Raw genomic sequence first — 24,549 nt, 5'->3', positions numbered from 1 at the left:
TCACGCATTGTGACCATGTTGGTGTAAACACTTTCAAGTAATTAGACAACGAGATGTCACGCAGGTAGAGAAGTCATCTAGGAAAAGCAGAGAAATAGTCCTGTGGATCTCCAACTGCTTAGCCACGACTCAAGAACAAACTGCCAAAGCTTCGTGGATTAGAGGCTGATGCTAAAGCCACCCACCTCCTTCCATAAAGGCCAAGCAGAAAATTAAACACCTACCTGAAAAATCACTGTCTAGATACGAAAAGGTTTTATAATGCATCCACACAAGCACATTGCTCTTTGAAATTTAAAGAAAAAATTTATTGAAGATCTGAAAAACAATTCCTAAAAGATTGACTTCTCCAGAAAACTGTAGCTACACAATGCATTGCGTCTATTATGTTAAAACGTGCATTAGACACAAATACAAAAACCATGAAACAAGCCACCATTCTTCAACAATCTGAGCATAGATAAAATGCCTAAGGAACAACATGAATGGCCTGCAAAGGATGGGCTCTTTACTTTAAGCACCATTAAAAAAAAAAAAAAAAAAGCACAAACGGATGAGCGTGTTCAGTTATATACACTGAATTGAACCTTTGGCACTAGGAATCAGAGCATTTGTCATAGAGCATTAACACATATTATAAAAGTGCGTAGTGTCAAAGGAATAGAACCACCAGCATTCAAAGCAGCTTTGTCGACTAGGCAATAGAACAGTCTACAGTATGTCTCTCCGTTGTCCGTCACTGAATACACTGGTAGCAACTTTGAAATGAAAAAAAAAAAGAAAAGAAAAAAGGAGCGGTAACCCCTTTTATTTTCTCTGTTTAAGATCAAACAGAAAACAAACATCAACTCTGTTATACACTAACATTTTCAAAGTACATCATTTGTACAAGAGAAGGACTAAACAAAACTGTGTTTACAGAGATCCAAACGAAGTGAGGGCCGGCACCTCGCCTCACACGGCCTTCCGATGGTACTCAGGAGGAGCCACTTCATAATCGCTGGCACTAAACAAGGTTGCCGAATTCTTTGCCAGGTATCTGAAAACAAAATATCAGTCATTATAAAGATGAAGGAGAATCCTACCTTGATCTAAATCAAGGCACAGATGCTGCACAAAACAGTTTCTCTGAAAACATACTAAAATAAAGGCAACTTCACGGTAAAACCCTGTCATTACAATTCAGATACACAGGGCCATACACACCAGTCAGTGATGCATAAAGAACGAAGAAGTCCAGAGCCACTCCCTCATTTCCGAACAGTAAAGAATAGCTGTCTTCAGAATACCAACTTGAGAGCTGGGACTGTTTTTAGGAAACAGATGTTGCATCCTAAAGGAACATCTAGTGTTTTCTTTAGCTCTTTGAAACTCAATGTATGAGATACAGATTCAGAAATTAACAAACACCATAAAAATCAAAGGGTCCTGAACTGAAGTGTTCAGCGGTACAACACTTTGAGTTCATTAAAAAAAAAAAAAAATCCAGGCAGAGAGAGGACCTCTCCTCATCACCAGGAGAGCAAGGACTAGAATGCCGCACATTCCCAGGCATGTGTTGCAGTTTTGAGATTATAAGACACATGGTAACACGCTAAGAAAATTCAAATACAGAAATAGATAAAGTAGAAACGGACCACTTCAACCTTCCCTCCCAGAAGGGCGCCCAGGAACTAATCCACCATTTGGTAGGATCCACACCTTTCTAGATCTTTTCCAAAGAGTACAAACGTTTCTCCACAAATGAGGGGACTCACGCACCTACTTTTCCTGCAACTTGGCTGTTTTCAGTTGCCGCAACATGGACAGCTTTCTCATCAGGATGTTTACAGCTACATCCTTTAACAGCGGCTTGGCTACTGAGAATTCATTACTATATACGTGTATTTTACACCTTCATGCACTTGGAAATCTTTGTGCACCTCAACGTATCTACGGGGTCAGTCCCCAGAGAGGTTAACGGTCTGGTCCGAGGGAAGCACACCTGAACTTCCAACAGGCATTTGCCAAAACGCCCTCCACAAAGCTGCGGAAACCAGACCGCCCTTTCCCCTGATTCTGCAGTCCGGTTCATCTCGGCCAGCGCGACAGAGACCCCCTGACCGTGGGAACCCTGCACCATCTCGGTAGGCCACCGAGCTGCCGCCGCTGTGCAAACCCACCATGCTGATTGTCACTGCTTTGCTCACCGTGATCACAACTCTTCTGTTACTATTTCTTTCTTTCTGTGTTACTAATTTTTAATCACAGAATTTTAATTTTACACAGTCAAGATGATTATTCCCTCTATTATTTATTTAAGACCTTTCTCTAAAAATAATGAAAATACTACCATTTTTCCATCATTATCTTAATAGTTTCTATTTTAGATTTATACTTCGGATTAATCTAGAATCTTGGTCTGTGACAGTAAGTGTGGATCAGATTTGGTTTCCTTCCAAAGACTAGCCAGCTGATCCCGTCAGGCGCCACCCCGGCATCTGCGGCAATCAACACCTGCACTCATGCTGTTCCACTGACGTCTCTCCTCCGTCCGCACATTGCTCTGTTCTCGTCTGTCTTCTATCTATAATGCCGATGGATCAGTGATTCTCGGTACGCTGTGTTAATCCATGTTTGTAATTTCAAGCACACCTTTAAACTTACTTTAGGAAATCATGAAGATAATTTAGCAACAATGCAAGGCTTTTCTCATCCAGAGGAGTATAGGCCAACATCGCTCCGATTCGTACTGTGTAAACAAAATAATGTAGTCAAAGTTACGTACGGGATAGCACTAGAAGCACTATTTTTGTTATGTGAGCAGCAAATGCAATCACTGATTCCTTTAAAATATGTGATTTTAGAAACTCTACTTTTAAACAGACTTGATATTTAACATTTTAGGTAGAAAATTCAAAATGGAATGTTCTATAATGTTATTTTCTGTTACCCCTTGATGTCAATTAGTAAAGACAAAAAATATTAAAAACCCAAAGGACAGGGATGCCTGAGGGGCTCAGCTGGTTAAGCGTCTGCCTCTGGCTCAGGTCATGATCCCAGGGTCCTTGGATCAAGTCCCACATCGGGCTCCCTGCTCAGTGGGGAGTCTGCTCCCCCCACCCTACCGCTCGTTCTCGCTCTCAAATAAAATCTTATAAAAAATAAGATAAAGAAATAAAAAACCAAAGGATAAAAAATAATTTTTTTCTAAATAGGACATTACCAAATAATCTCAGTAGATGTGGTGCTCCATACACCTGGGACATGGGTGCATCCGGGTGATCCGCTAAAATCTCCGCATACTGTGGTCTCTCAAATTTGTAGAGTAGCTGAGTGCCCAACATCACATTGAAGTATTCCTTTATTCCTGCCACAACCTCATTAACAGCATACTCCCTGATACAAAGACAAAAATATTTACTTTCAAAGCAAGTCACTGAAAAGAATTGAGAAATGGAGATTAATTCAATCAATTAAGAGCAAGGGACTTGAACTGAAGGCTGAACTAATGGCAATGAACTTTTAATGAACACATTTTTTTTTAAAGGGATTTAAACAAAAGAACAAGAAAAATCAATTCCAAAAATAAACCAGTGGTAAGCTAACTACAGCCCTCAGGCTAAGAATGGTTTTTTTAGAAAAATTCTCAAACAACTGTATTTTAAATGGTTATATATGCACTTACACATAATAGCTTCAATTTTACCTAAAATATTTACTGTCTGGCGGCCCTTTAAAAAAAAAGTTTGCCAGCCAAACTCCATGTCAAACCAATGAAATTCTATTTTGCTGGTTTCTGATGGCACTAAGAGTAAGTGGACGTTTCAGAGGATTTACTTGAAAATAAGAATACTTAAAAGAAAAATATCTTTGTGTATACTTAAAAGATTTATATGTTCTTACTTATTATCTGTGTTTCCTCGAGATTTCTTGTAATTTGCATAATCCTCTAGAATGGAATCCACATTCTTCTTGGCAGGAAGATAAAAGAGCTATGAAAACAAAAAACAAACGAATACCACAGTATTTTTTTTTTTTTTTAAAGAAAAATTACACTGGAAAACCTTTAATGCAATAAAAGACCACCTAACAGTTACGAAATAGGAAATGGCGCTGTTCAGCACTTACAACATGGCTAATGTGGCTGAGGAACTAATAAAAATTTTAGTTTAGTAATCTCAGTACATAGCCAAATGTTGACTAGAGGCTGCCATATTGGACAGCACAGCTCTAAAGACCAGTCATCTGCTGGACACACGTTCCTTCTACTCACCATCTATGGAATGCACCACACAGAAATGTAGAAATGTACCTCCCTGACACTGACATTATTTACTGCATGTGGATCATGTGCCAGACCCTGTTGGAAGCATACATGAAATCTCTTTTCATCCTCACATCAGTAGTGGGAGGTAGGAACCTACCAAAACACAGAAAGGCTGAGTCCTCAGTAACTGGTAAGGTCAAGGTTTGAATCCAGCAGTTCAGCACCAGAACCAAATCAAGAACCAAATGAGTTCCACACAGCGTCTAGGACTGAGGTCTCTGAAGTCTCCTGACCCCCACGTAGTCTATACGCCCCCATTCCTGCCCATGCCATCTGTTCTAAGAACTTGGTTCATCGTCTGATAAGGTCCTCATTCTGGTTTTGATGGCTGCACCCTGTGATGTCACACATGTACCTCATCATGCCCTATTTCCTTTACACTAGTCATCAGACTTGGAGCTGGACGAGATTCAGGTTCTTTTGGAGGCCACGAATACCTTGCAGGAACTATTGTGCGCTTCCTGTTACAGACCACTAGTAGCAACGTTATGTGAGGATGTCCCATTTTCAATGACAGTAGAACAGGAAACACATGCTTCTTTGTCCTTATCAACTTTCAGAATGATTTCCTATCCTAGCAACCTCCAAAATGGAGTTCTCTCCACCTTTTCTCACTATAAACTCATGGGACTTTTATATATGTACTTTGTTTTAGTCCTCTACAAGTGAGGCCTTCTGATGATCACAGTGTTCAGTCTCTGAATTAAAATAATACTCATCAGGGGCGCCTGGGTGGCTCAGTCGTTAAGCGTCTGCCTTTGGCTCAGGTCCTGATCCCAGTGTCCTGGGATCGAGCCCCTGCATCAGGCTCCCTGCTCGGAGGGAAGCCTGCTTCTCCCTCTCCCACTCCCCCTGCCTGTGTTCCCTCTCTCGCTGTGTCTCTCTCTGTCAAAAAATAAATAAAATCTTAAAAAAATTAAATAACACTCATCAGTCACACCCCTTCAATAGTCAAGTCTATACAATTTTTTCCTTAAAACTTTGTTTCACACTACCTAGAACATCTATAGATGATTGTGTCGCTTTCAAGGTACCTGTTTTTGTCGGGTAATTAAGTCCCAATCATCGACAAGCCATGGTTTTAGCTCTTCAGGAATCTTCACTTTCACTTCAACTCTGTTCATGAATGTTTCCTCCTGGACAGAAAAGGGAATGGCATTAAAAACCCACCTTTTCTCACTAAACAACAACTAAAATTCAGGGCTTTACTCAATCTTTAGAGGCACTAAAGACATAAATTAATTCTTTAAGTACTCAAATGGACTGCCAGAGTTGACATTCAAAAATTCGCACACGAAAAACCCCTACAGCTAAGCTATGGGAGAAAAGAATCTGGTCTTCATAGATAATTGGTCTATTCAGTGCCTTTTCGTGTGAAGGCACAAATTCTTCAGCACATTTTCTTTTCTTCTGCAAATGAGCACTCAGACTTGGTGCACTCTAACGGTATTTTCATATTTATTTTTGATATCCAAGGACTGTTCCAAGTATGACTACCTTGAAATTACTTCTTTAATACATAAAATTAAATGTACTGACTCCTAACGAAGTCTTTAATCACTGCCCAAAGTTGCCAATTCTCAGAACACAGCACTCTAAGTTTTCTAATCTCAGCTTCAAAAATATAAACTGTCAGTACATTAAAATTAAATTAAAACCCTACTTCCAGGGCGCCTGGGTGGCTCAGCTGGTTAAGTGACTGCCTTCGGCTCAGGTCATGATCCTGGAGAGCCAGGATCGATTCCCGTGCATAGGGCTCCCTGCTCAGCAGGGAGTCTGCTTCTCCCTCTGACCCTCCTCCATCTTGTGCTCTCTCTCTCATTCTCTCTCAAATAAGTAAGATATTAAAAAAAAGAAAACCCACTTCCAAATTCATTAACTTTGGAAATTAGAAATAAGACATTTTATCACTTAGAGAAATTCTAAACTCATACACACACACATATATGTGGAACGGATAAAGCTTTTGTGGTTTTTTATGGGTCTGTTCAGTCATCGTGGGACACACTAAACCAGGTAACGGGACCTGGCAGTCTGCACAGTGGGACACCACTGAGACAGTAAGTTCTGTGCATCAACAGAGCTTGGAAACAAGCATCTGATGAGGAGCTGGGGAGGACATACATAGCAGGGACATACTCAGAGCTACAAGTGAAATAAATAAAGATGTATTAAAAAAAACCCTTTATCCAAGAAGAGGAGTATTTTCATTTCAGCAGTTAACCAAATTAACAATGTTTTCGAGACTCAAGTTCTGTTTTATTGCACAAACTACAAATACTAAAATGCGATTCATAAAGTTGAGGAGATACTCACATTCTCCACAGTGGGATCCACGCGGGCCCTTTTCTTGCGAGGAGGCGGAGGGGTCTCGCTGGTGCTGCCACCGTCCCCATTTCCAGGTGCTGCACAGATTCAGGAGAAGAAGGGAGATTTTCAGCTTCACATAGGAGAAACTCGTAAGGAAAACAGTCTCATGACACCCCCACTGTTTTCATTCTCCCATTACACAGGAGTTACTCAAATCTACCGTAAAGAATCATAGTCCTACCAAAAATATAAAGTTCTACCAAACACTTAGCATAAGGCAACATTTACAAGATCTTACATTTATTAAAAAATATTATCTTCTCAATCATTAAGACTAAACATGACACAGGTTTCCCCATGGTAAAAACAGTATCCGAGCTGGGCCTCTACTACCCAAGTACTATACTGCTATACACTGGATTCTGTAGAATGTTGCTGTGATTCATCTTTGACATGACCAACAAACATATGCTTACTCTAAAAACTCTGTAAATGTTAACACTTAATACTAATTTCAAAATGTAAATGCTATAAAGATAAAATACTTTTAAAACAAATTTAATATTCTTACTTTTCTGTTTGTTCTTTTTGGTTTTCCTAAAAGGAGAAGGGAAGAAAAGGGAAAGAATAATAAGTGATTACTGCTAATAAAAGTTCCCTTTTACCAGAGTTAAGTTCATAAAGAAATACTGCCTTGGATGATAAGACCAGGCTGTGAATTAGTTTCCTGCTCAGACAAGAATTTTCACTGATAGTTGGCTAAATTCACACCTCCCTCCATATAACACAAAACTAAACCAAAACCACGCTGGGAGACTTCCATGATATTATTGATTTACAAGTTTACAGCATATGTTATACAGTTTATAAGAATCTTACATTATTAGTTCTACCCAAACAAACTTCCAAGGTTCAAGCAACCCCATCAGCTCAGTCCGAGAACCTGATGGGACACGTGTGTGCTCCACCCTCAGGGGCCACTGTCTGTCTCCCTGTACTTCTCTCAACTGGATATTCCATCCTTTTCTACACCTAATACTCTTTTCTTCCCCTACACAGAACAAAGCTAATGTCTCCTTCCTCTTGGTCATCATCTCTAACTGCAACTTAACTCATGTATATTTACAAACTAGCAAACAGTAAATTATTCATTTTAATTTCATACACAAATATTTAGAGAATACAAGAAAATCATGTGCAAAGCCCACGACTATGGGCTACATCTGGTGGGACCAAACCAGAACACCAGAGTAGGCTGACTCTTCTACTGCTTTAAAAAAAACATTTATAAATCTTATTAATTGTACTGATCTAATTTAGAGCATGAGATTCATTTTACAACTCAAATTAACTTATGTTTAGGGATGAGTACAAAAATCTGGCCATCTGAATGTACAAGATTTTTCCTGTTTCTCCAAGTTTAACTTCTGGAACACAAGTACTTGTTGGACAGTATTTCTGGGTCAGATTAAACCATGAACTTTTACTTATACGTGTTAAAAACAGGTGGGGACCAAGAGAAACCTAGAGCCCTGACACGTATTCCTTACCCACTCATTCTATACCACAAAATTAAAGAAAAAACACTGACAGCTGACCCTAACTCTGAAATCTATAAACTATACTTCAATGAATCACAGCAGTAAAGACTCACAGACTTCTTGCTTCAACCTTCTTACTTATATTAATTAAACAAGCAAGCTAGTTTCTCAAACTAGGCAACAGATTTCCTACAATAAATTGCCTGGTGTTGTCTGTGTTCCTTTCTCTAAGCCCTATGACTAAGTATTATATAGTCAAAACATCAGCTGTTAGATTCAATTTAAAGAATAACTGAAATCCTAAGTCATTCTTAAGAAAAGCCATTCCAGGGACACCTGGATGGCTCTGTCGGTTAAGTGTCTGCCTTTGGCTCAGGTCATGATCCCAGGGTCCTGGGATGGAGTCCTGCATTGGATCCTCGCTCAGCAGGGAGCCTGCTTTTCCCTCTCCCTCTGCTGCTCCCCCTGCTTGTGCTAAGTAAATAAAATGTTAAAAAAAAAAAAAAAAAAAGCCACTCCACTAAATAATGAACGAAGCACAGCCTTTTGAAGCCGAAGTGCTAACATCACATGTATTCACTATCAGTTTAGAAAGATGAGCACCCAAACTTAAGGACCAAAATGTCAACAAAGCCAAGGTAAACCTGGTTCTATTTTCTAACCAAATGCATTTGTGTTTATGCATATTCAGAGAAAGAACACTTACTAAACCCTAAAGATCGAGTAGGATAAAACTAAACATTAAAAATTACATCCAAACCTCGATTCAAAATGAAAGAAATGGGGAAAAAAATACTGCTTCGTTTAATTACTATTTTTACTTTAAAATATCCATACTATTCTACCAGGAAAAAGCAGTATTTAAAATTACTTGATGTGGGATGCCTGGGTGGCTCAGTGGGTTAAGCGTCTGCCTTCGGCTCAGGTCATGATCCCAGGGTCCTGGGATCGAGCCCCGCATCGGGCTCCCTGCTCGGCGGGAAGCCTGCTTCTCTCTCCCTCTCCCACTCCCCCTGCTTGTGTTCCCTCTCTCGCTGTGTCTCTGTCAAATAAATAAATAAAATATATTTAAAAAAAAATTACTTGATGTTTTCTCTAACCACTCAGATTATGATCTCCACAAAATGTCATCTATCCCATTAATAAAGGCTCTTGGAGAAAAAAGGAAGTTCCATGTCTTAGGGCAGAAAATGTACCAGGTGAGCCTAGAACATATCTTATCCTACCTAATGACAAGAAGACCCAAAAGACCCAAGATCCCTCATCAAAAGACCAAGGAGCCAATAAATTTGAAGAGGACCCCACTCTCCAGGAAAGGAAAATTGAGTTTTAAAGTTTTACTTCATACTTACTGAGCCATTATTTTTGTAGTTCAAATCGTACAACACTTTATATTCAAATACAACTAATTTTTAAGCCTACTACTAGACTAATTTTCTACACCAACTTTTAACACGAGAAAGGATTAACATTAAATCAAAAATATTTTATCGATAAAAATCCATCATATTCTCCCATATGAGAAAGTTGCTGACTTTTAAGACTCACTTGCTATTAAAATCCTAATGACTACTACTACATGGCAGTTTTCCAAAGAACGGCATAATTTGTTACTGCTTTTTAATGAAAGCTACGGGCCGCCCTCAGTGGCACACCCACCCCTTGGCTATCAAATATCAGCTCGACAAAGGTCAACCTTCCACTGCCTAGTTCCCTTCATGACTAACATCTCATGTTTAGGTAGTAAAGGCAGACCACCAACTCTAAAGCAATACGATGTAATTCTGAGGAAAAACATACAAACTTCTCCTCAATAAATCCTATTTTAGAACACTGTTACTTTTGATCCTTTGACAAGAACATGACCACTTATTAAACTACCTGTTTTTAGATCTTTTTTTATTTTAAAGATTTTATTTGAGAGTGAGAGAGCAAAGGCAAGGGGAAAGGCAGAGAGAGAGGGAGAAGCAGACTGCCCCTGAGCAGGGAGCCCGACGCAGGACTCAATCCCAGGACCCTGGGATCATGACCTGAGCCAAAGGTAGACTGTACCTAAGCCACCCAGGCGCCCCCTAACCTACCTTTTTTGTTTGTTTGTTTTTTAAGATTTTATTTATTCACGAGAGAGTGCGAGAGAGAATGAGAGAGCAGGAGGTGGGGGAGGGTCAGAGGGAGAAGCAGACTCCCCACTGAGCAGGGAGCCCGACGCAGGACTCAATCCTGGGACTCCAGGATTCACGACCCGAGCCGAAGGCAGCTGCCCAACCAACCGAGCCACCCAGGCACCCCTAAACTACCTGTTTTTAAATGAAAATAATCAAGTCACAAAAAATAAAATGATCTTCTAATAAAAGTTTTTGATCTGTCATGTGTGCATGACTTCCACACATAGGTTTTATTACCAAGATGTTCTAAATCTTAAGAGTTAACGACAAGAAATGCCCCCCACCCCGCACCGGGGTGGTGGGTAATTTGAAACTTTAACATCTCACACATTCTTACCACGGGTTTCAAAGGAAGAGTTAAACAAAAGAGCAAATCTGCCCAAAAAATATCTTAAGACTTGTGTTCTACTGATAATACTCTATTTGTAAAAGAAAATACATACACAAACATACCTTAAAAAGGGTTCTGGATGTACTCAATACCACTGAATTACACACTTAAAAATGAGCTCAATGGTGAATTTTATGTTACGTATTTTTCACCATAATAAAAAAGGGGGCGAGGTGGTACAGAAAACCTGCTAAGGGAAATTAAGGAATTAATATGTAATTATTACGTATTTTCAACAACCCAACACTTGAGAACGGGATTCTCATTGGCATTTTTCAAGTTAAAATGTTCCAGTTTCCATTTTCAATAAATCCTAATACATAATGAGTACTGAGTTTGAATTTCACTTATAAAACAATATACAAAATTAAAACAAAGATAGAGCTTCTTACACTTCAACATTTTTCTGTTGCAGACCAGATGTCTTCTTTCCTGGGGCAGCCCCTCTCATCTTCCCCTCTGCATACTGCTCCCTTCAAAAATAATTTCAATGGTTGTCATTAAATGAGTACTTATGTGGAAAAATAAATTGTGCCAGCTTGATTCCATTTGAAATTTATATTCAAACTGAGGTCCCACACCCCCTTCCCAAGTCTAACTCCCACAGAGCCTAGGAGGTAAGGGGATCACAGTGAGTTTGCAACTACAGGACTTTCCAACAACAGCCTGCTGTCTTCTGTCTGACTCTATGGACAGACTCAAGAAATGACCAGTATCTACTTCCTTTTTCTAGGAAAGGCTTCTCTGATTGAAGTTTAAAGCCCCAACACAGCAGCTAACAGGTACCAAGAATCACTTTGTAGGTGGGGAGCCAATATGATTCTAGTATTCATTCCATTTCCCAAAATTAATTTATAGACATTTCTCCTCCTATTCACGCTGCAAAACAAACTTACTGATTGGCTTTTTGGAGTTCTCGCTGTTTCTGCAGATTGGTATCCACGTATTTGAGTACTCTGCTTTCTGGAACCCATTCATCCCAACTGAAAAAGACAAAAGTTAAATTATCATTCAAAATTATTTTTACCACTATTCAGACTTTGTCCACCAATTACTTTTTAGAGATCTAAGAGGCAAGACTTCGGATTTCTCTGACAAAAATTTAGTAGGACTACAAATCCATTCTCAACTAAAACGAAAATCTGTTCTATAAAGGAAGTAAACATTTCATATCCTCAAAAGCAGCATTCCAAATCTTAACTGCCAGATTATAAAAACAGATTATTCAAATCCTTTCTTCAAATGACTTAAGAGCATGGCACTTAGAGAGTCCCTAAGCAACTACCCTTACAGAATAAAGAGATCTTAAAGAATTTTAATTTCCAAAAAAAATGAAAGAGTCCATCAAAAGCTAATACTGTGTAAATTAACAGCAAAGTTACAGAACTAGCTGTGCATGATTTTCATCACCTGTAAAATGAGTGTTAACTATACCTACCTTTACAGAATTGTTACAAAAATTAAATAAGACATGTAAAATAGTCAGGAGTCTGACATAAAATACACTCAAGGTAGGTCAGGAACATGATTAGGTCTACCACACTCAAACAAACAACATCCAGACCAACTCAGCTAAGACTGTAGATCAAACCATTATCAGATGGTTTATCAGACTACATCATCCTCAACCTTCACTCACTCACTCATGAATGCACTTCCAAGACGTAACCAGAGAGATGGCTTTTTAAACATCAAAAGGTAGAACCAAGCACTCTAAAAATATCTAGTTGCTTAAGCATTCTGGCCCTTAGAAAAGCTCCTTCAAGATTTCTGATGTGGTTTTTCTCCAGAGGGGAAAACAAAAACAAGACATTTCTTAGGGAATGCTGAACTATTCATGCAAAGTGATTCTTTTCTCCTGCTGAGGGAGCTCCTTTAGTGACACAATTAGATGTATCCTCAAAGCAAAATCTTTCATTTAATGATTTCCCACCTCTGACCTCTTACATAAGATAGCCAAAAGGAGAATAAATAATTAAAAAGCAATCCTCAACATGATTTCCTAGAGAAAACTTTAAAACATGCATTTACCTAGAGGTCAGGAGGGGGTGGTGTACTGAGGGAGCTCCTTCAGGAACAGGAAAAAGGGCTACAATATCCTCACGTGTCTTCAAAGTTTTTTCAGAGCGCCTGGGCCTCACAGCACTTCTGATACAGACAGCATAGTACAAAGTAATCTCAGTAACTAGGTGCAGAATTTAGCTTAAGCTTTATTAAGATTTATTTACAAATGGAATATTTGAATGTCTGTGTCAACAAGTTCCAATAAGGATTTTGAAAATTTAGAAATATATTATCTATTGTGCTTTTGAAAATATTTATATATTTACTAAAGTTTAAAAAACTCCAATTTCGAGATTGGGCTTTTGTTGTATGACTTTCTATAAGTAAGATACCTTACAAACCATTTTCAAAATGAGAATCTTATTTTTATTTATACATCTACTGGTACCTATTCCCATTCTCTCTAAATTAAGGGGAGCTGTCCAATTTTTATTTACCACAAAGCTCCATTTTAGATCCCTGCAAATCCCTTCCCACTCTGATATAAAATACATCTACATAAGCACTTTGATCTAAAAACCAAATCAAGGGGTGCCCAGATGGCTCAGTCAGTAGGGCATGTGACTCGTGATCTCCGGGTCGTGAGTTCAAGCCCCACACTGGGCATAGTATTTACTTAAAAAAAATTTTTTTAATTAAAAAATAACAAAAACCAAATCAATTCCAGAGTTTCCTTTATGTGTCAGAAGCTGAAAACCCTTGCTGAACCACAGGAAGATGAAATATCTTTTGCTCTGAGGAACATCACTACTAGGGTAGTAACTGAAGGCCAGACGTTCAGAAATTTTCACAGGTCACAAGCATAAGTTCAGAATTTTGTAAAGGTAGCTTGTCAATAAATTGCAACATCACAGTGATCTGTGGCATTACTTACACAGTACTAAATATAAACATAACACACCTGCTGGGCATCTGAGTAACTCTTCCCCATTTCAAAATGGGGTTTATTTAAAGCCTTCTCTAAATACTAAGATCAAATTTTTCAAAATTACGTATATTGATCTACATCCCAAATCACCTACAAAAAATACATCTTTGTTCATTAATATCCTCAATACATCTAAAAGATATTAAAGATCTCCAATGTTTAGTGCCATTTTTAAATTTTTTCCAAGGAATCAGTATATAAAAGTAGCTGAAAACAAATCTATGCAGCCTATCATTTTACTTGTGTTACTGAATTCTAACAAAGGAAAAAACGTTATTTTGAAGTCGTAAAATCAGGAAATACAAGCATTTGACACTTTCATAACTTCTTATAAGCTACAAATGCCACTCAAAACCCAAGTCTTTAAGCTGTACACATCTACCTGTAATTTTAAACAAAATATTGCACATAAAAGAGTTAAGCACAAAACCTGTGTGTTCACAGCTATTAAGATGAAATCGTAAAACACTTATTTACAAGAGTAAATGGGGAGGGAAGCAATCCTATATCATGAATTTGCTCTTTTTTTTTTGATTTCCTGGATGGACGTTAATTTTCCCACACATGATATGCACAAATGAGATATTTTATTACCTGTAGAGAATGGAGATTCTTATTGTATCGTAATGCTCTCAACTTTACCCAATACTGACAGAGTATCCGCATGTACAATAAATCTAATACAAGACTGAAATACAGTTTAAATAGGGAAATCTACAATACACACCAGGAGCCATACGATGAACTTTCCTGGATATTAGAAATAATTTAGATACTAGAAATCACATTTAACATCATAGTTTATTTGTAAAAGACAAAAGGATAGTTTTCCCTATGATTTTCCCAATTTCTCAATATTTAAAATCCTATCTGTCATTATGAGAAATAGTTTAAGTGGGGGACAAAAATCACAAGGAATGTGCTTTTACACATTTTAGATGTCCACCTTTCTACAAGTATACTAATGGAAGAAAAGTGAAGGGTCTGGTATTTCTTTTTTTTTTTTAAGATTTTATTCATTTATTTGAGAGAAACACAGCGAGAGAGGAAACACAGCGGCGGAGTGGGAGAGGGAGAAGCAGGCTTCCCGCGGAGGATGGAGCCCGATGTGGGGCTTTATCCCAGGACCCTGGGTTCATGACCTGATCCGAAGGCAGATGCTTAATGACTAAGCCATCCAGGCGCCCCAGGGTCTGATATTTCTTAGCTAAAAGCACTTTGTGAAAAATTTTTCTAAAAAATAAAACTGGGTCACCTAAACAAGACCAAAATCACAGGGCCAGTGAGAGTCAGAGAATACCTTCTTCCATTAACACTAGAGTGCTCATCCAATCAGATGGCTTGCTCACGTGGGGAACCAGACACCAGAGCACAGCTCAGGAGACACAAAGCCTTAAAAGTTGCTAGCAAACAACCCCGGAAGAACTACTTTCTGGCAATCTTTGAACGACAAAACACCACTAATGAAAGTAATTTAAAACCTCTCACAGTAAAAATTATAGGCGCTTCTATTTCAAGCACCAAAAATGAATAAATTATTAGACATGATATTTGTGGGTCCCAAGGAGAAAGAGTCATCACTGAAAAAGAGAACTCCACTGGCTAGATATTCTAGAATATGTTCAATCTATGACCACTGTCCACTCCTGGCAATGGATCAATACACCACTCCTTTAAAAAAAAAAAAAAAGTTTAACTCTTCCAGGTGAAAAATTAGGTTCTGTAATTAAATTCTTCTATCCGTATTAAACCATATTCTAAAAAGTGAACACATGAAATCACTCTCTGCCAACATTTATGTTACCAAAGTTCAGAACATAAGTTGGTCATTACTTCCTAATCAAACACGCTCATCCTTTCTCCTTTTTTAGGCAGAAAAATCCAACTAGCTCTGAGTGTAACTGTTTGCAATAACATATATAGTAGCTGAGTTTGTGCTAAGGCAAAAAACTAAAGCTGTCCTAAAATGTACTAAACCAAGAAAAAAAGTAGTTGGTTGACTAACAATTATTAGACATTATACTAGAGCACGAGAAATAATCCAAATAATTTAAAATATAATGGCTATGTACCCTAGTTTCTACTACTTTCTCCGTACTACAAATGTTTCACCCTTGCTTTGATACACAGAATACGTTAAAACCGTACAAGAATTAAGAGGCATGGGTTTGTGACACACGTGACACAAGCTACCTTGTTAGAAATAAAACATTGTTTTTAAAGATCTAATACTAATACTCACTTTTTATTCCAACCACTGTAATGTATAAAGTATTTCACTTGCTTGTCCTTTATGGCAACCTTTACACACTGAAATAAAAAAGAAAAAATTCACTCAGAAATAGGTTTTGAAAAAGATGACCACCTGTATGCTTTTCAGGTATACAATCTTAATTTAAGACACTCCACTCAAACTCCGGTGGCCAAAACGAGCATGACACAATGTGACGGTCACAAAGAAGAGTGTTCAAGCTTCTCATTCACATACATCAACAGTCATAAAACTGCCTCAAAGTCACCATCTGCTGGAGCTAGTCCAGCAAAGCAGAAAACCCATCATAAGAGGTCACCCTGAGCCTTAAATCAGTGGGCGCGATTATTAGCTCTCCAAGAACAGCTAATGGAAGCCATGTTTGCACTTTCTACCAGTCAGAAGCCATTACATATTTCAAAAACAAATTCAGCTAAAGAAAATTATTTATACCGTACCATTAAAAAGTGTCATTAACTTATGGAAGGCAATAAACTGTTTTGCTGCAGAGTATTAGCAACTAGCCAAGTTATACATGAAAAACATTTTATGTTCTTCTTAAAAGTGGCCTAACAATTAGAATGCATGATTAGAGGAAGTCATCAACTATGACAAGTGATCACTATCCAAAGTCTTTATCTTGGGCAAACCAAGAGAACCAGGATAGTTTAAGCTATTCCAACAGCCATTTAAAAATTGTTCACTGGAGTTTCTGCTGCCACAGGAAAAAAAAAAAACCTGTCAGGTTAGCGGAGTTGACACAACAAAAATAATTTTCAGGAATATAAATGATCAACAGAACTCACAACTTACTTACAAGCTGTGTTAGTATGACATCATTGAGAGATGTACATACACATAAGGTTAACAGATTCTCCATAAATCCAAATTCAGTCATTTTAGAACTTGAAAAACACGTATCTAATCTATGTATTCAAAACAACTGAAAAATAGTGAAAATGGTTATTATTTGGTCACACGGGCACTTCAAGACTGTTAAGACCATTTTCACGCATATACTCACCAAGAATGCTGTAGGAATTGTATTTAACCAAATGCTGTATTGTTTTGTGTACCGTTTTTAAAAATTACAAGCGTTAAAAAGTTACACCTTACATATTTGCGCTAAAAGTTGCCAGAAATACTAAAAACACTTTTTACTGGGGAATTTATCATCTCATTTACCTCTGGCTAAATGTACAATCAGTTCTGACAACAGGAGCACACCCCATACAGGGGAAAGGAAGCCCCTAGCATTCAAACTCTGACAGACAAACCAACAGATAAAGTTAAATGTCCTCACATTTTTAACGTTCACTTTGATCTTTAATGCAGTCAAGTTAGCTCAGCGCTTACTCAGCATACTATATTCACACCCAAAACTGACTTTGGCAGTATTTTCTCACAAGTCACTAACTACACATACAACTTGCTCCCACAACCAACCAGTCTTTTACCTTTCCCCTCAAATGCTCCTTCCAGCTGCTGGGCCTTCAGCAGGTCGTAAGGTGAATGGCAAGGTGGCAATGCTGTATGTGACCCACTCGGCAAGTAAGAGAAGATGACGGACGCTACGGACTACCAATCTGTGAAAAAGGCAACTAACTCTCTTCCTACCAACCACTGAAATCTGATGCTCAAGAATCATCTAATCAGTCATTTCAGCTAACTTCTCAAAAGAAAACAGGTTTCATACCTTTGCTTCATAAAGAAGAGGCCCATGAAAGCACAGCACTCGTTCACCTGTAAAAGTAAAAAAAAATATCAAGTTAATTGTAATTTCTCTTCATATCTAAGGGTCACATGTAAGAGCCATCACATCTGTACTCGCATGTATTCCTCGCAAAACCAGATTAATACCTCGGATCAAACCTCAATAGTACCCTGCAACAAAAGCAGCTCAGTATGCAATGTAAACAGCAAAAAAACAATTGATTAGAATGTCAATCCATTTAGACCATCAAATCATCTATCACCTGTTAAGCCAATAAAATTCTACAATATCTACCTTCTGGAAGGATTTGGGTTTTTCAATGTGTATCTCAGAAGACAATTTTTAAAATATTTCCTTTTTTTAAAATTTATTTGAGAGAGAACGCGCGCACATGCGCCACCGGGGGGTGGGGGGGCAAAGAGAGAATCTTCAAGCAGACTCCCCACTAAGTGCAGAGCCTAATGCCAGGCTCCATACCAGGAGCCTGAGATCAGGACCTGACCTGCAATCAAGAGTCGGACACTTCATGGTCCCAGGGTCCTGGGATCGAGCCCCGCATCAGGCTCCCTGTACAGCGGGGAGCCTGCTTCTCCCTCTCCCATTCTCCTGGCTTGTGTTCCCTCTCTCTAGCTGTCTGTCTCTCTGTCAAATAAATAAATAAATCCTTTACAAAAAAAAAAAAAGAGTCGGACACTTAACCAACTGAGTCACCCAGGTGCCCCTAAAATATTTCCATATTTAGGACCTTATGCTCTCCCTATTATTTCTGCTTCCAAACCTTTTACTGGTCAAGTAAAGTAAGAATTCCAACTTTTGGAAATCACACTCTATGTCGAACTTAAAATTAAGACTTGCACGAATAACTAAATATAAGGGATTAAGACCTGGAAGCCAACTCAGCTCCTCAGACAAAACAGGCTGTTAATTCCTGGCAGTACCTGAAGACTACATTTGATTATCGTAGAAATGAATTTCTTGCACTTATTTTCAGTCCCCTTGGATTTCTTCAGACCCAAAGGTTAACAAAAGTACTCCACCACAGATCGCTCTTTCAGCTCTAAAATTATTAAAGTGACCTACTAGCTCAACATTTTTTAAGATTTTATTTTTTTGACAGAGAGAGACACAGCAAGAGAGGAAACACAAGCAGGGGGAGTGGGAGAGGGAGAAGCAGGCTTCCCCACCGAGCAGGGAACCCAACGCAGGGCTCGACCCCAGGACCCTGAGATCATGACCAGAGCTGAAGGCAGACGCTTAACGAATGAGCCACCCACGCGCCCCTAGCTCAACATTTTTTACTGAGAGCCGCGCGCAGACACAAACAGTAGGGGCAGAGGGAGAGGGAGAGGCAGAATCCCCCCTGAGCGGAGAGCTGAGCAATGAGCGAGGAGCCTGAAGGGGGCTGATCCCAGAAACCTGAAATCTTGACCTGAGCCAAAGTCAGATGCTTAACCCACTGAGTCACCCAGGCACCCCAGCTCAACTCTTCAAAAATTATAGGGCAATAAAGGTTTTCACCATTTTAAAAAATTACTGCTACTTTTAAAAAAACTGACAACTTACAAACCTTCAACATTAAGTTATCTAAACCAAATCTATATATTCACTTTCAACATATTTATACCCAGTCTTTCACATACCTACTTGTGCACCATTAGAAAAAGGGACACTGATATGTAAGCAAGTAGTTTCGCACAATCTACTGGATTTCCTATGTTATCTTCATATGCAATAGGAGTGAATGATGAGCTACTAGGGAAACAACTGGTACAAAAGCATAGAAACATGACAAGGTGACACTATCAGACTACCTACCATTTAAACATAAATAATTCGCCATCACTGGAGCACAGGATAAACATATAAAAGTAGAAATCAAAGTTACACAGATCATAGAGTGCCTTACGTGTCATGTTACGAAGTCTGGACTTTATCCTGTAAGAAGGATTCCCAAATCTGACCAAGAGTCTCTTGCAGTTTTTAAAACTGCAGATTTTCAAGCTTCACCAGAGACATATTAGACCCTCCCCGAGCAGCCCCAGGAATTTTACTTTGATCAAAGTTCTCTATGTAATTCTTGTGCAGTGGTCCCCTCTGAAGAACCTGCCAGAGGTTGTTGGGCCTATGCAGAACTTCAAGTGGAGACTGCAAATAGGGAGACCAGTCAAGGACTTCTCCCAGCAGTCCATGGTAAGAGAAACAGGTCTGAACCAAAAGCAGTGAGAAGTAAAGGACGACTGAGCAAAAGCAGTAAGTTTTAAACTGACCAGGCTGGAGGGAGCATTAACCAGAACAGGAAATGGAGGGAGGGGGCTTCAACCAGTTGTGGACTATGTTACAGCAGCGGCTACAGCACATCCAAAATGGAATCATCTAGTAAGCAGTTGGGTACCACGTCTAGAGCTCAGGAGAGCGCTAGGCTGGAACCATCACTGAACACCATGGCTGAGAACATGGGGATGTAAGTAAGGCACAGGGCTTACCAGCAGCACCAAAGATCACCCCTGTGTCTCCTAACTTCACTCCCCAGGTACAGTTCAGAGACACCCTGAAGGGCGCCGGGGTGGCTCAGCTGGTTAAGCGTCCAACTCTTGACCTCAGCTCAGGTCATGATGTCAGCGTCATGAGACCGAGCCCCACTGTGGGCTCCATGCTGGCCATGGAGCCTGCTTAAAAATAAATAATAAAGACACCCTGAAAATGGCCTCATTCCTCCCTCTCCTGGCTGCTGCCAAAAACAACTATACGGAGACTAAGGCCCTCGTGACCTCCATCCTAGCTACCTGACCCTTACTCTCCTGACGAATACACACAGAGCTGGAGGCACATGAGCCAGAACAACAAATGCCTGCAGCCTACTTGTCATAAAAGTGGAGAGAAGGACCTGTAACGGGGGAAAAGAGCAAAGCATGGTTCTCAGATGCGGCCTGTAACGCCCTGCTCCGCTCCTGATCCTCCCAGTGTCATGACCAAGGTAGTTCTGTCCAGTGCTCTCGTACTCACGGCCGATGAGATTCCAGCCCCCCCACCGGCCCGTACTCAGTGGGGGCACTCAAAAGCTACCGGCTGGTCCATTCCTGACGAGGCAGAAAGGCATTCCCTCCGACAACGGGCTCACTGCCCAACAGTTCAACGGTTTTCCCTCCTCTCTGCTCGAACAGCATTTCAAAGGGAGGATCAAGTCCAGTACAAAACAGCCCCAGCGCTTAGGAAGTGCTGACCTAACACACGCTGGGCCATTATTAAATGAGAAAACGTCCACGTTCAATGGAACCCTGAACAAAACGGTTTCGGTCGCACTTCCCCGATGACGTAAGGCCACTTCTGCAGTGTTCTGGCGCCACTGTTTCCCTCCAAGGCCTCCTCTGCTCTGACCGCGGCCGCGCGCTCCGGCGCCCACAGTGGACGCCCAGCTGCGAAGTGACGGCAGGGCGCCCCGCGAGCAGCGCCAACCTCGCTTCCGGGAACGCGGTTCCTCCTCCCGCGGACTGACCGCGCCGGCGGCACACGGGCCCCTCGGCGGTTCCCCCCTCGCGCCCCCCCCGCTGGCTCAGGACGCTCTCACACAGACCGGCAGCGCGCGGCACCGGAGGAAGCCCCACCGAGCCCGCGTGCCAGCGCCATGACGTCCCGTCCCGGGGACCCGCTCCGGGCCCGCCCAGCCCACACGGCGCGGATCCAGCCCCGCCAGGCCTCTCAAGCAACAGGGCGCGTGAGCATGTGAGCGCGCCTCCCGCAGCGCACGGCTAGGACCGCGCGGGGACTCATAACCGGAACGCTTGATTTCACCTGTTCCAACAGCAGCCCTTTTCCAAGTTCACAGATCCGAACCGCACGCACTGACCTGAACCACCGGGCGACACAACAGGCGAACCCACGCGCGGCGGCCCTGAGCCGTCCGCGCGGCGGAGAGCGGGGCCGAGCCCGCCGCCACCTCCGCGGGGGGTCGGGGTCCGCGACTCCCCAGTGACCCCGGCACACAGCGAGGTGCGGACGCGTCCCCGCTCCGCTCCAACACTCTCCGCCCCTCCCAGCCCACGTGCGGCCTCCACCCGACGACAGACGCGCTCACCGCGAGGGGCCGGCTCCCGCCGTCCGCCGGGCCTCGAGCGCCCGCCCGGCCAGCAGCGCCGCCGGCGGGCTCGGGGCGGGCGGGCGCACGGAGCACACCGAGGCCGCGCCGCCAGAACGCGCCCGCCCGCCCCCAGGACGCCCGCGGACGCCGGCCGCACAAAGCCCCTGCGCGGCCGCCAGGAGGGGGCGCTGCGCGCGCGACCCGAGCCGGGCGCCGGCGGCCATGATGGCGCGGCCGCCGCACAGCGGCCATTTCGCAGCAGCGCGCTCCTCCCGCGCGGGGGCCCCGCCACGCCGCCCCCCGCCAGGCCGCACGCCGCCGGGCGCCCCCCTCCCCTCGAGCCGAGAAGGGCGGGGGCCGGCCGTGGGGCTGTCCCGGGCCTGGCGGCCGCCCCCCCCCCACCGCGCGGCCGCCCCTCCCCCACGCCACATCAGCTCCCCGCCGCCGCCATGGCGCGCCCGCCACCTCCCCACAATGGGCGGCCCCCCGCGCCCGCCTTCCCCGGGGCGCCCGGCGCTCCCCGAGCTCCCCGCCCGCGCCGCACCCTCGCCCGCGGCCAAACCCGCCGCCGCCCGCCGCCGCCGCAATGCGCCTTCCTCACAAAGCCCCTGCCCGCCGCCCCCGGGCGCGGCCTGCGGCGCCCCCCGGCCCCCGCCGCCCCCGGCCGCTGCCCGCCCGCCCCCGCGCCGTCCGCCGCCTCTCCCTGACGGCCCGGACTCACCCTCCTGGAATTTGGGCTTCGGGTCCTGCTTCGGCGCCATTTATAAGTGATTCGCCGCCGCCTCCTCCTTCTCCCACCACCCCCGACTACCGCCCCCTACTCTCTACCCCACCCAGCTTCGCGTCAGACGCGCCGTCAGGCACCGCCAGCTCTACATCCTGGGCCCGATTTGTCAGCGCCCGCAGACCTCACCGCGCCGCGACCGCGCAGCCGCCGCCCCAGCCAACGGCCGCCCGCCGCGCACGCGCCGCTGCGCCCGCGCCGCCCCGGGGCACGCCGGGACCGGTAGTTCCGCGGGGCGGGGGAGGGGCGGCCGGCCCGAGAGCGCGGGGGGGCCGGGCCCCGCCCGGCGGTCCGCACCCCTGGAGCACACGCGGGGGCGAGGGTCCCTGCGAGCCCGCGCGGCGCTCCTCCGTGCCGCCCGCGTCCTAGTGACCGGGGGTGGGGTGTGGGGGTGGCGGCTATGGGCGCCCCGCTCCCGCCGCAGCCCCTCGCCCGCCCCCCCCCCGACGGCGGTGGCCGCGGACCCACCCGTGTCCGCTGCCCGCCCCCGGCACCCACCCTGCCTTCTGTGTTGTGATTCTGCCACCCCCCTGCTCGTTCCTGAGGCCGCCACTCAGCAGCGTAAAACACGGGGCACAGGTGCGGGGACCCCGTCATCTCCCTCCTGTGCCTCGCCGGCCTCCGCGCGGACACGTCCCCGCCGGGACACAGCCCTGCGATCACGTCTGCGTCCACCTCCCATGCTCAAGGGCTCACCACGTCCCCCGGGACACAGACCTTAACCGATGGGGTCTCAGTTCTCTTCAGGGCTGCGCCGTCAGAAACCCACGCCCTTCGACCTAAACCGTTACACGTTGTTTTTATTATTTGGGGCCCCAGATGTGGAATTACTGAGTCAGAGGCTGGGGCGTGTTCAACAGCCTTGGGAAAGGCTTCATCAGTTTACCCTGCAACCAGCAGCTTAAGAGAGCCTGTGTTCCCACAGCCTTGCCGACCCCGCTCTCATCGGTCCCCACAGCCTGGTGGCCTGTGGACGGGAACCCAGACCGCGGGCACACTCTCCCCCAGAACTCGGGGTGGTGCTTACCCGGGGTGGGAGGGCGCTGCCTGGAGGGGTGCCGCGGTGCGCTCCGTCCTGCTCCGGTGTGGTTACGCGGGGTTCACGTGTGTAAAGGGTCATCAGGTTGTATGGTTATGAGTAATGCACTTTACGAGTAAGGCACTTGTAAAAATTCATCACATTGTACAGTTACAAGTAATGCACTTCAGTAAAAATATCTTTAAAAGTCACTTTATTTGGGGGCGCCTGGGTGGGGCAGTCGGTTAAGCGTCTAACTCTTGATTTTGGCTCAAGTCATAATCTAATTTCAGGGTCCTGGGATGGATTCCCCAATCCCGCTCCGGGCGCTGGTGTGGAGCCTGCCCAAGATTGTCCCTTCAGGCGGCCCTCTGTGCCGCCTCCCGCCCCCGGGCGCTTGCTCTCTCTCTCAAAAACAAAGCAAAACAAAACAAAACTTACGGGGCGCCTCGGTGGCTCAGTCATTAGGCGTCTGCCTTCGGCTCAGGTCGTTGATCCAGAGTCCTGGGATCGAGCCCCCAGCCCCGCACCAGGCTCTCTGGCGGGAAGCCTGCTTGTGTTCCCTCTCTCACTGTGTCTCTCTGTCAAATAAATAAAATCTTAAAAAAAAAAAAATACAGACAACTAGAAAGAATAACACATGCCTGCTTTCCTTAGTATGTACTTCCAACACAGAAAGGTGTTCTCTTAAATAAAACAATACCATTATCACACACAACACAATTAACTGTGATTCCCTAAAATCATTTAATTCCCATTCCATATTTCCTCACCGGCTCCTAAAATATTTGTATATTTGTTGCTTTTTTTTTTTTTTTTTTCAAAACTGAATCCATTAAATGACATTTTGCATTTGGTTGTTAAATCTCTTAAATCTTTTTTAAATCTAGGCCAGAAGTTCTTGCGGTAGGAATCCATGGATACAATTCAAAGGTAAAAAATTATGTCTTTATTTTCACCACACTCAAAGTGAAATTTAGCCTGTCCTTACATTATAAA

At 43.4% G+C, this 24,549-nt stretch overlaps 1 protein-coding gene across 2 annotated transcripts; it reads right to left on the bottom strand.

Annotated features, from left to right (window-relative positions):
* Window positions 1–286: 286 nt before the first annotated feature.
* MORF4L1 (mortality factor 4 like 1) lies at window positions 287–22,601 on the bottom strand. Of its 2 annotated transcripts, XM_032391948.1 has the most exons (13): window positions 22,470–22,601; window positions 17,656–17,702; window positions 15,951–16,018; window positions 12,748–12,864; window positions 11,613–11,699; window positions 11,109–11,189; window positions 7,191–7,216; window positions 6,626–6,714; window positions 5,344–5,445; window positions 3,886–3,974; window positions 3,206–3,378; window positions 2,647–2,731; window positions 287–1,039 (listed from the first exon to the last, which is right to left on the bottom strand). In XM_032391948.1, exons 1-13 carry the CDS (start codon window positions 22,507–22,509, stop codon window positions 955–957), a joined length of 1,089 nt encoding a protein of 362 aa, XP_032247839.1. In that variant the 5' UTR covers window positions 22,510–22,601; the 3' UTR covers window positions 287–954. The 2 variants fall into 2 exon arrangements, with proteins under 2 accessions (XP_032247839.1, XP_032247840.1); XM_032391949.1 differs by lacking the exon at window positions 12,748–12,864.
* Between the last annotated feature and the right edge of the window lie 1,948 nt (window positions 22,602–24,549).

The sequence above is a fragment of the Phoca vitulina genome, unplaced genomic scaffold (assembly GCF_004348235.1).
Source record: "Phoca vitulina isolate PV1807 unplaced genomic scaffold, GSC_HSeal_1.0 scaffold65, whole genome shotgun sequence".
Classification (NCBI taxonomy): domain Eukaryota; kingdom Metazoa; phylum Chordata; class Mammalia; order Carnivora; family Phocidae; genus Phoca; species Phoca vitulina.
Note: the sequence above shows the minus strand (reverse complement) of the source record. Positions and strands in the feature narration are given on the sequence as shown.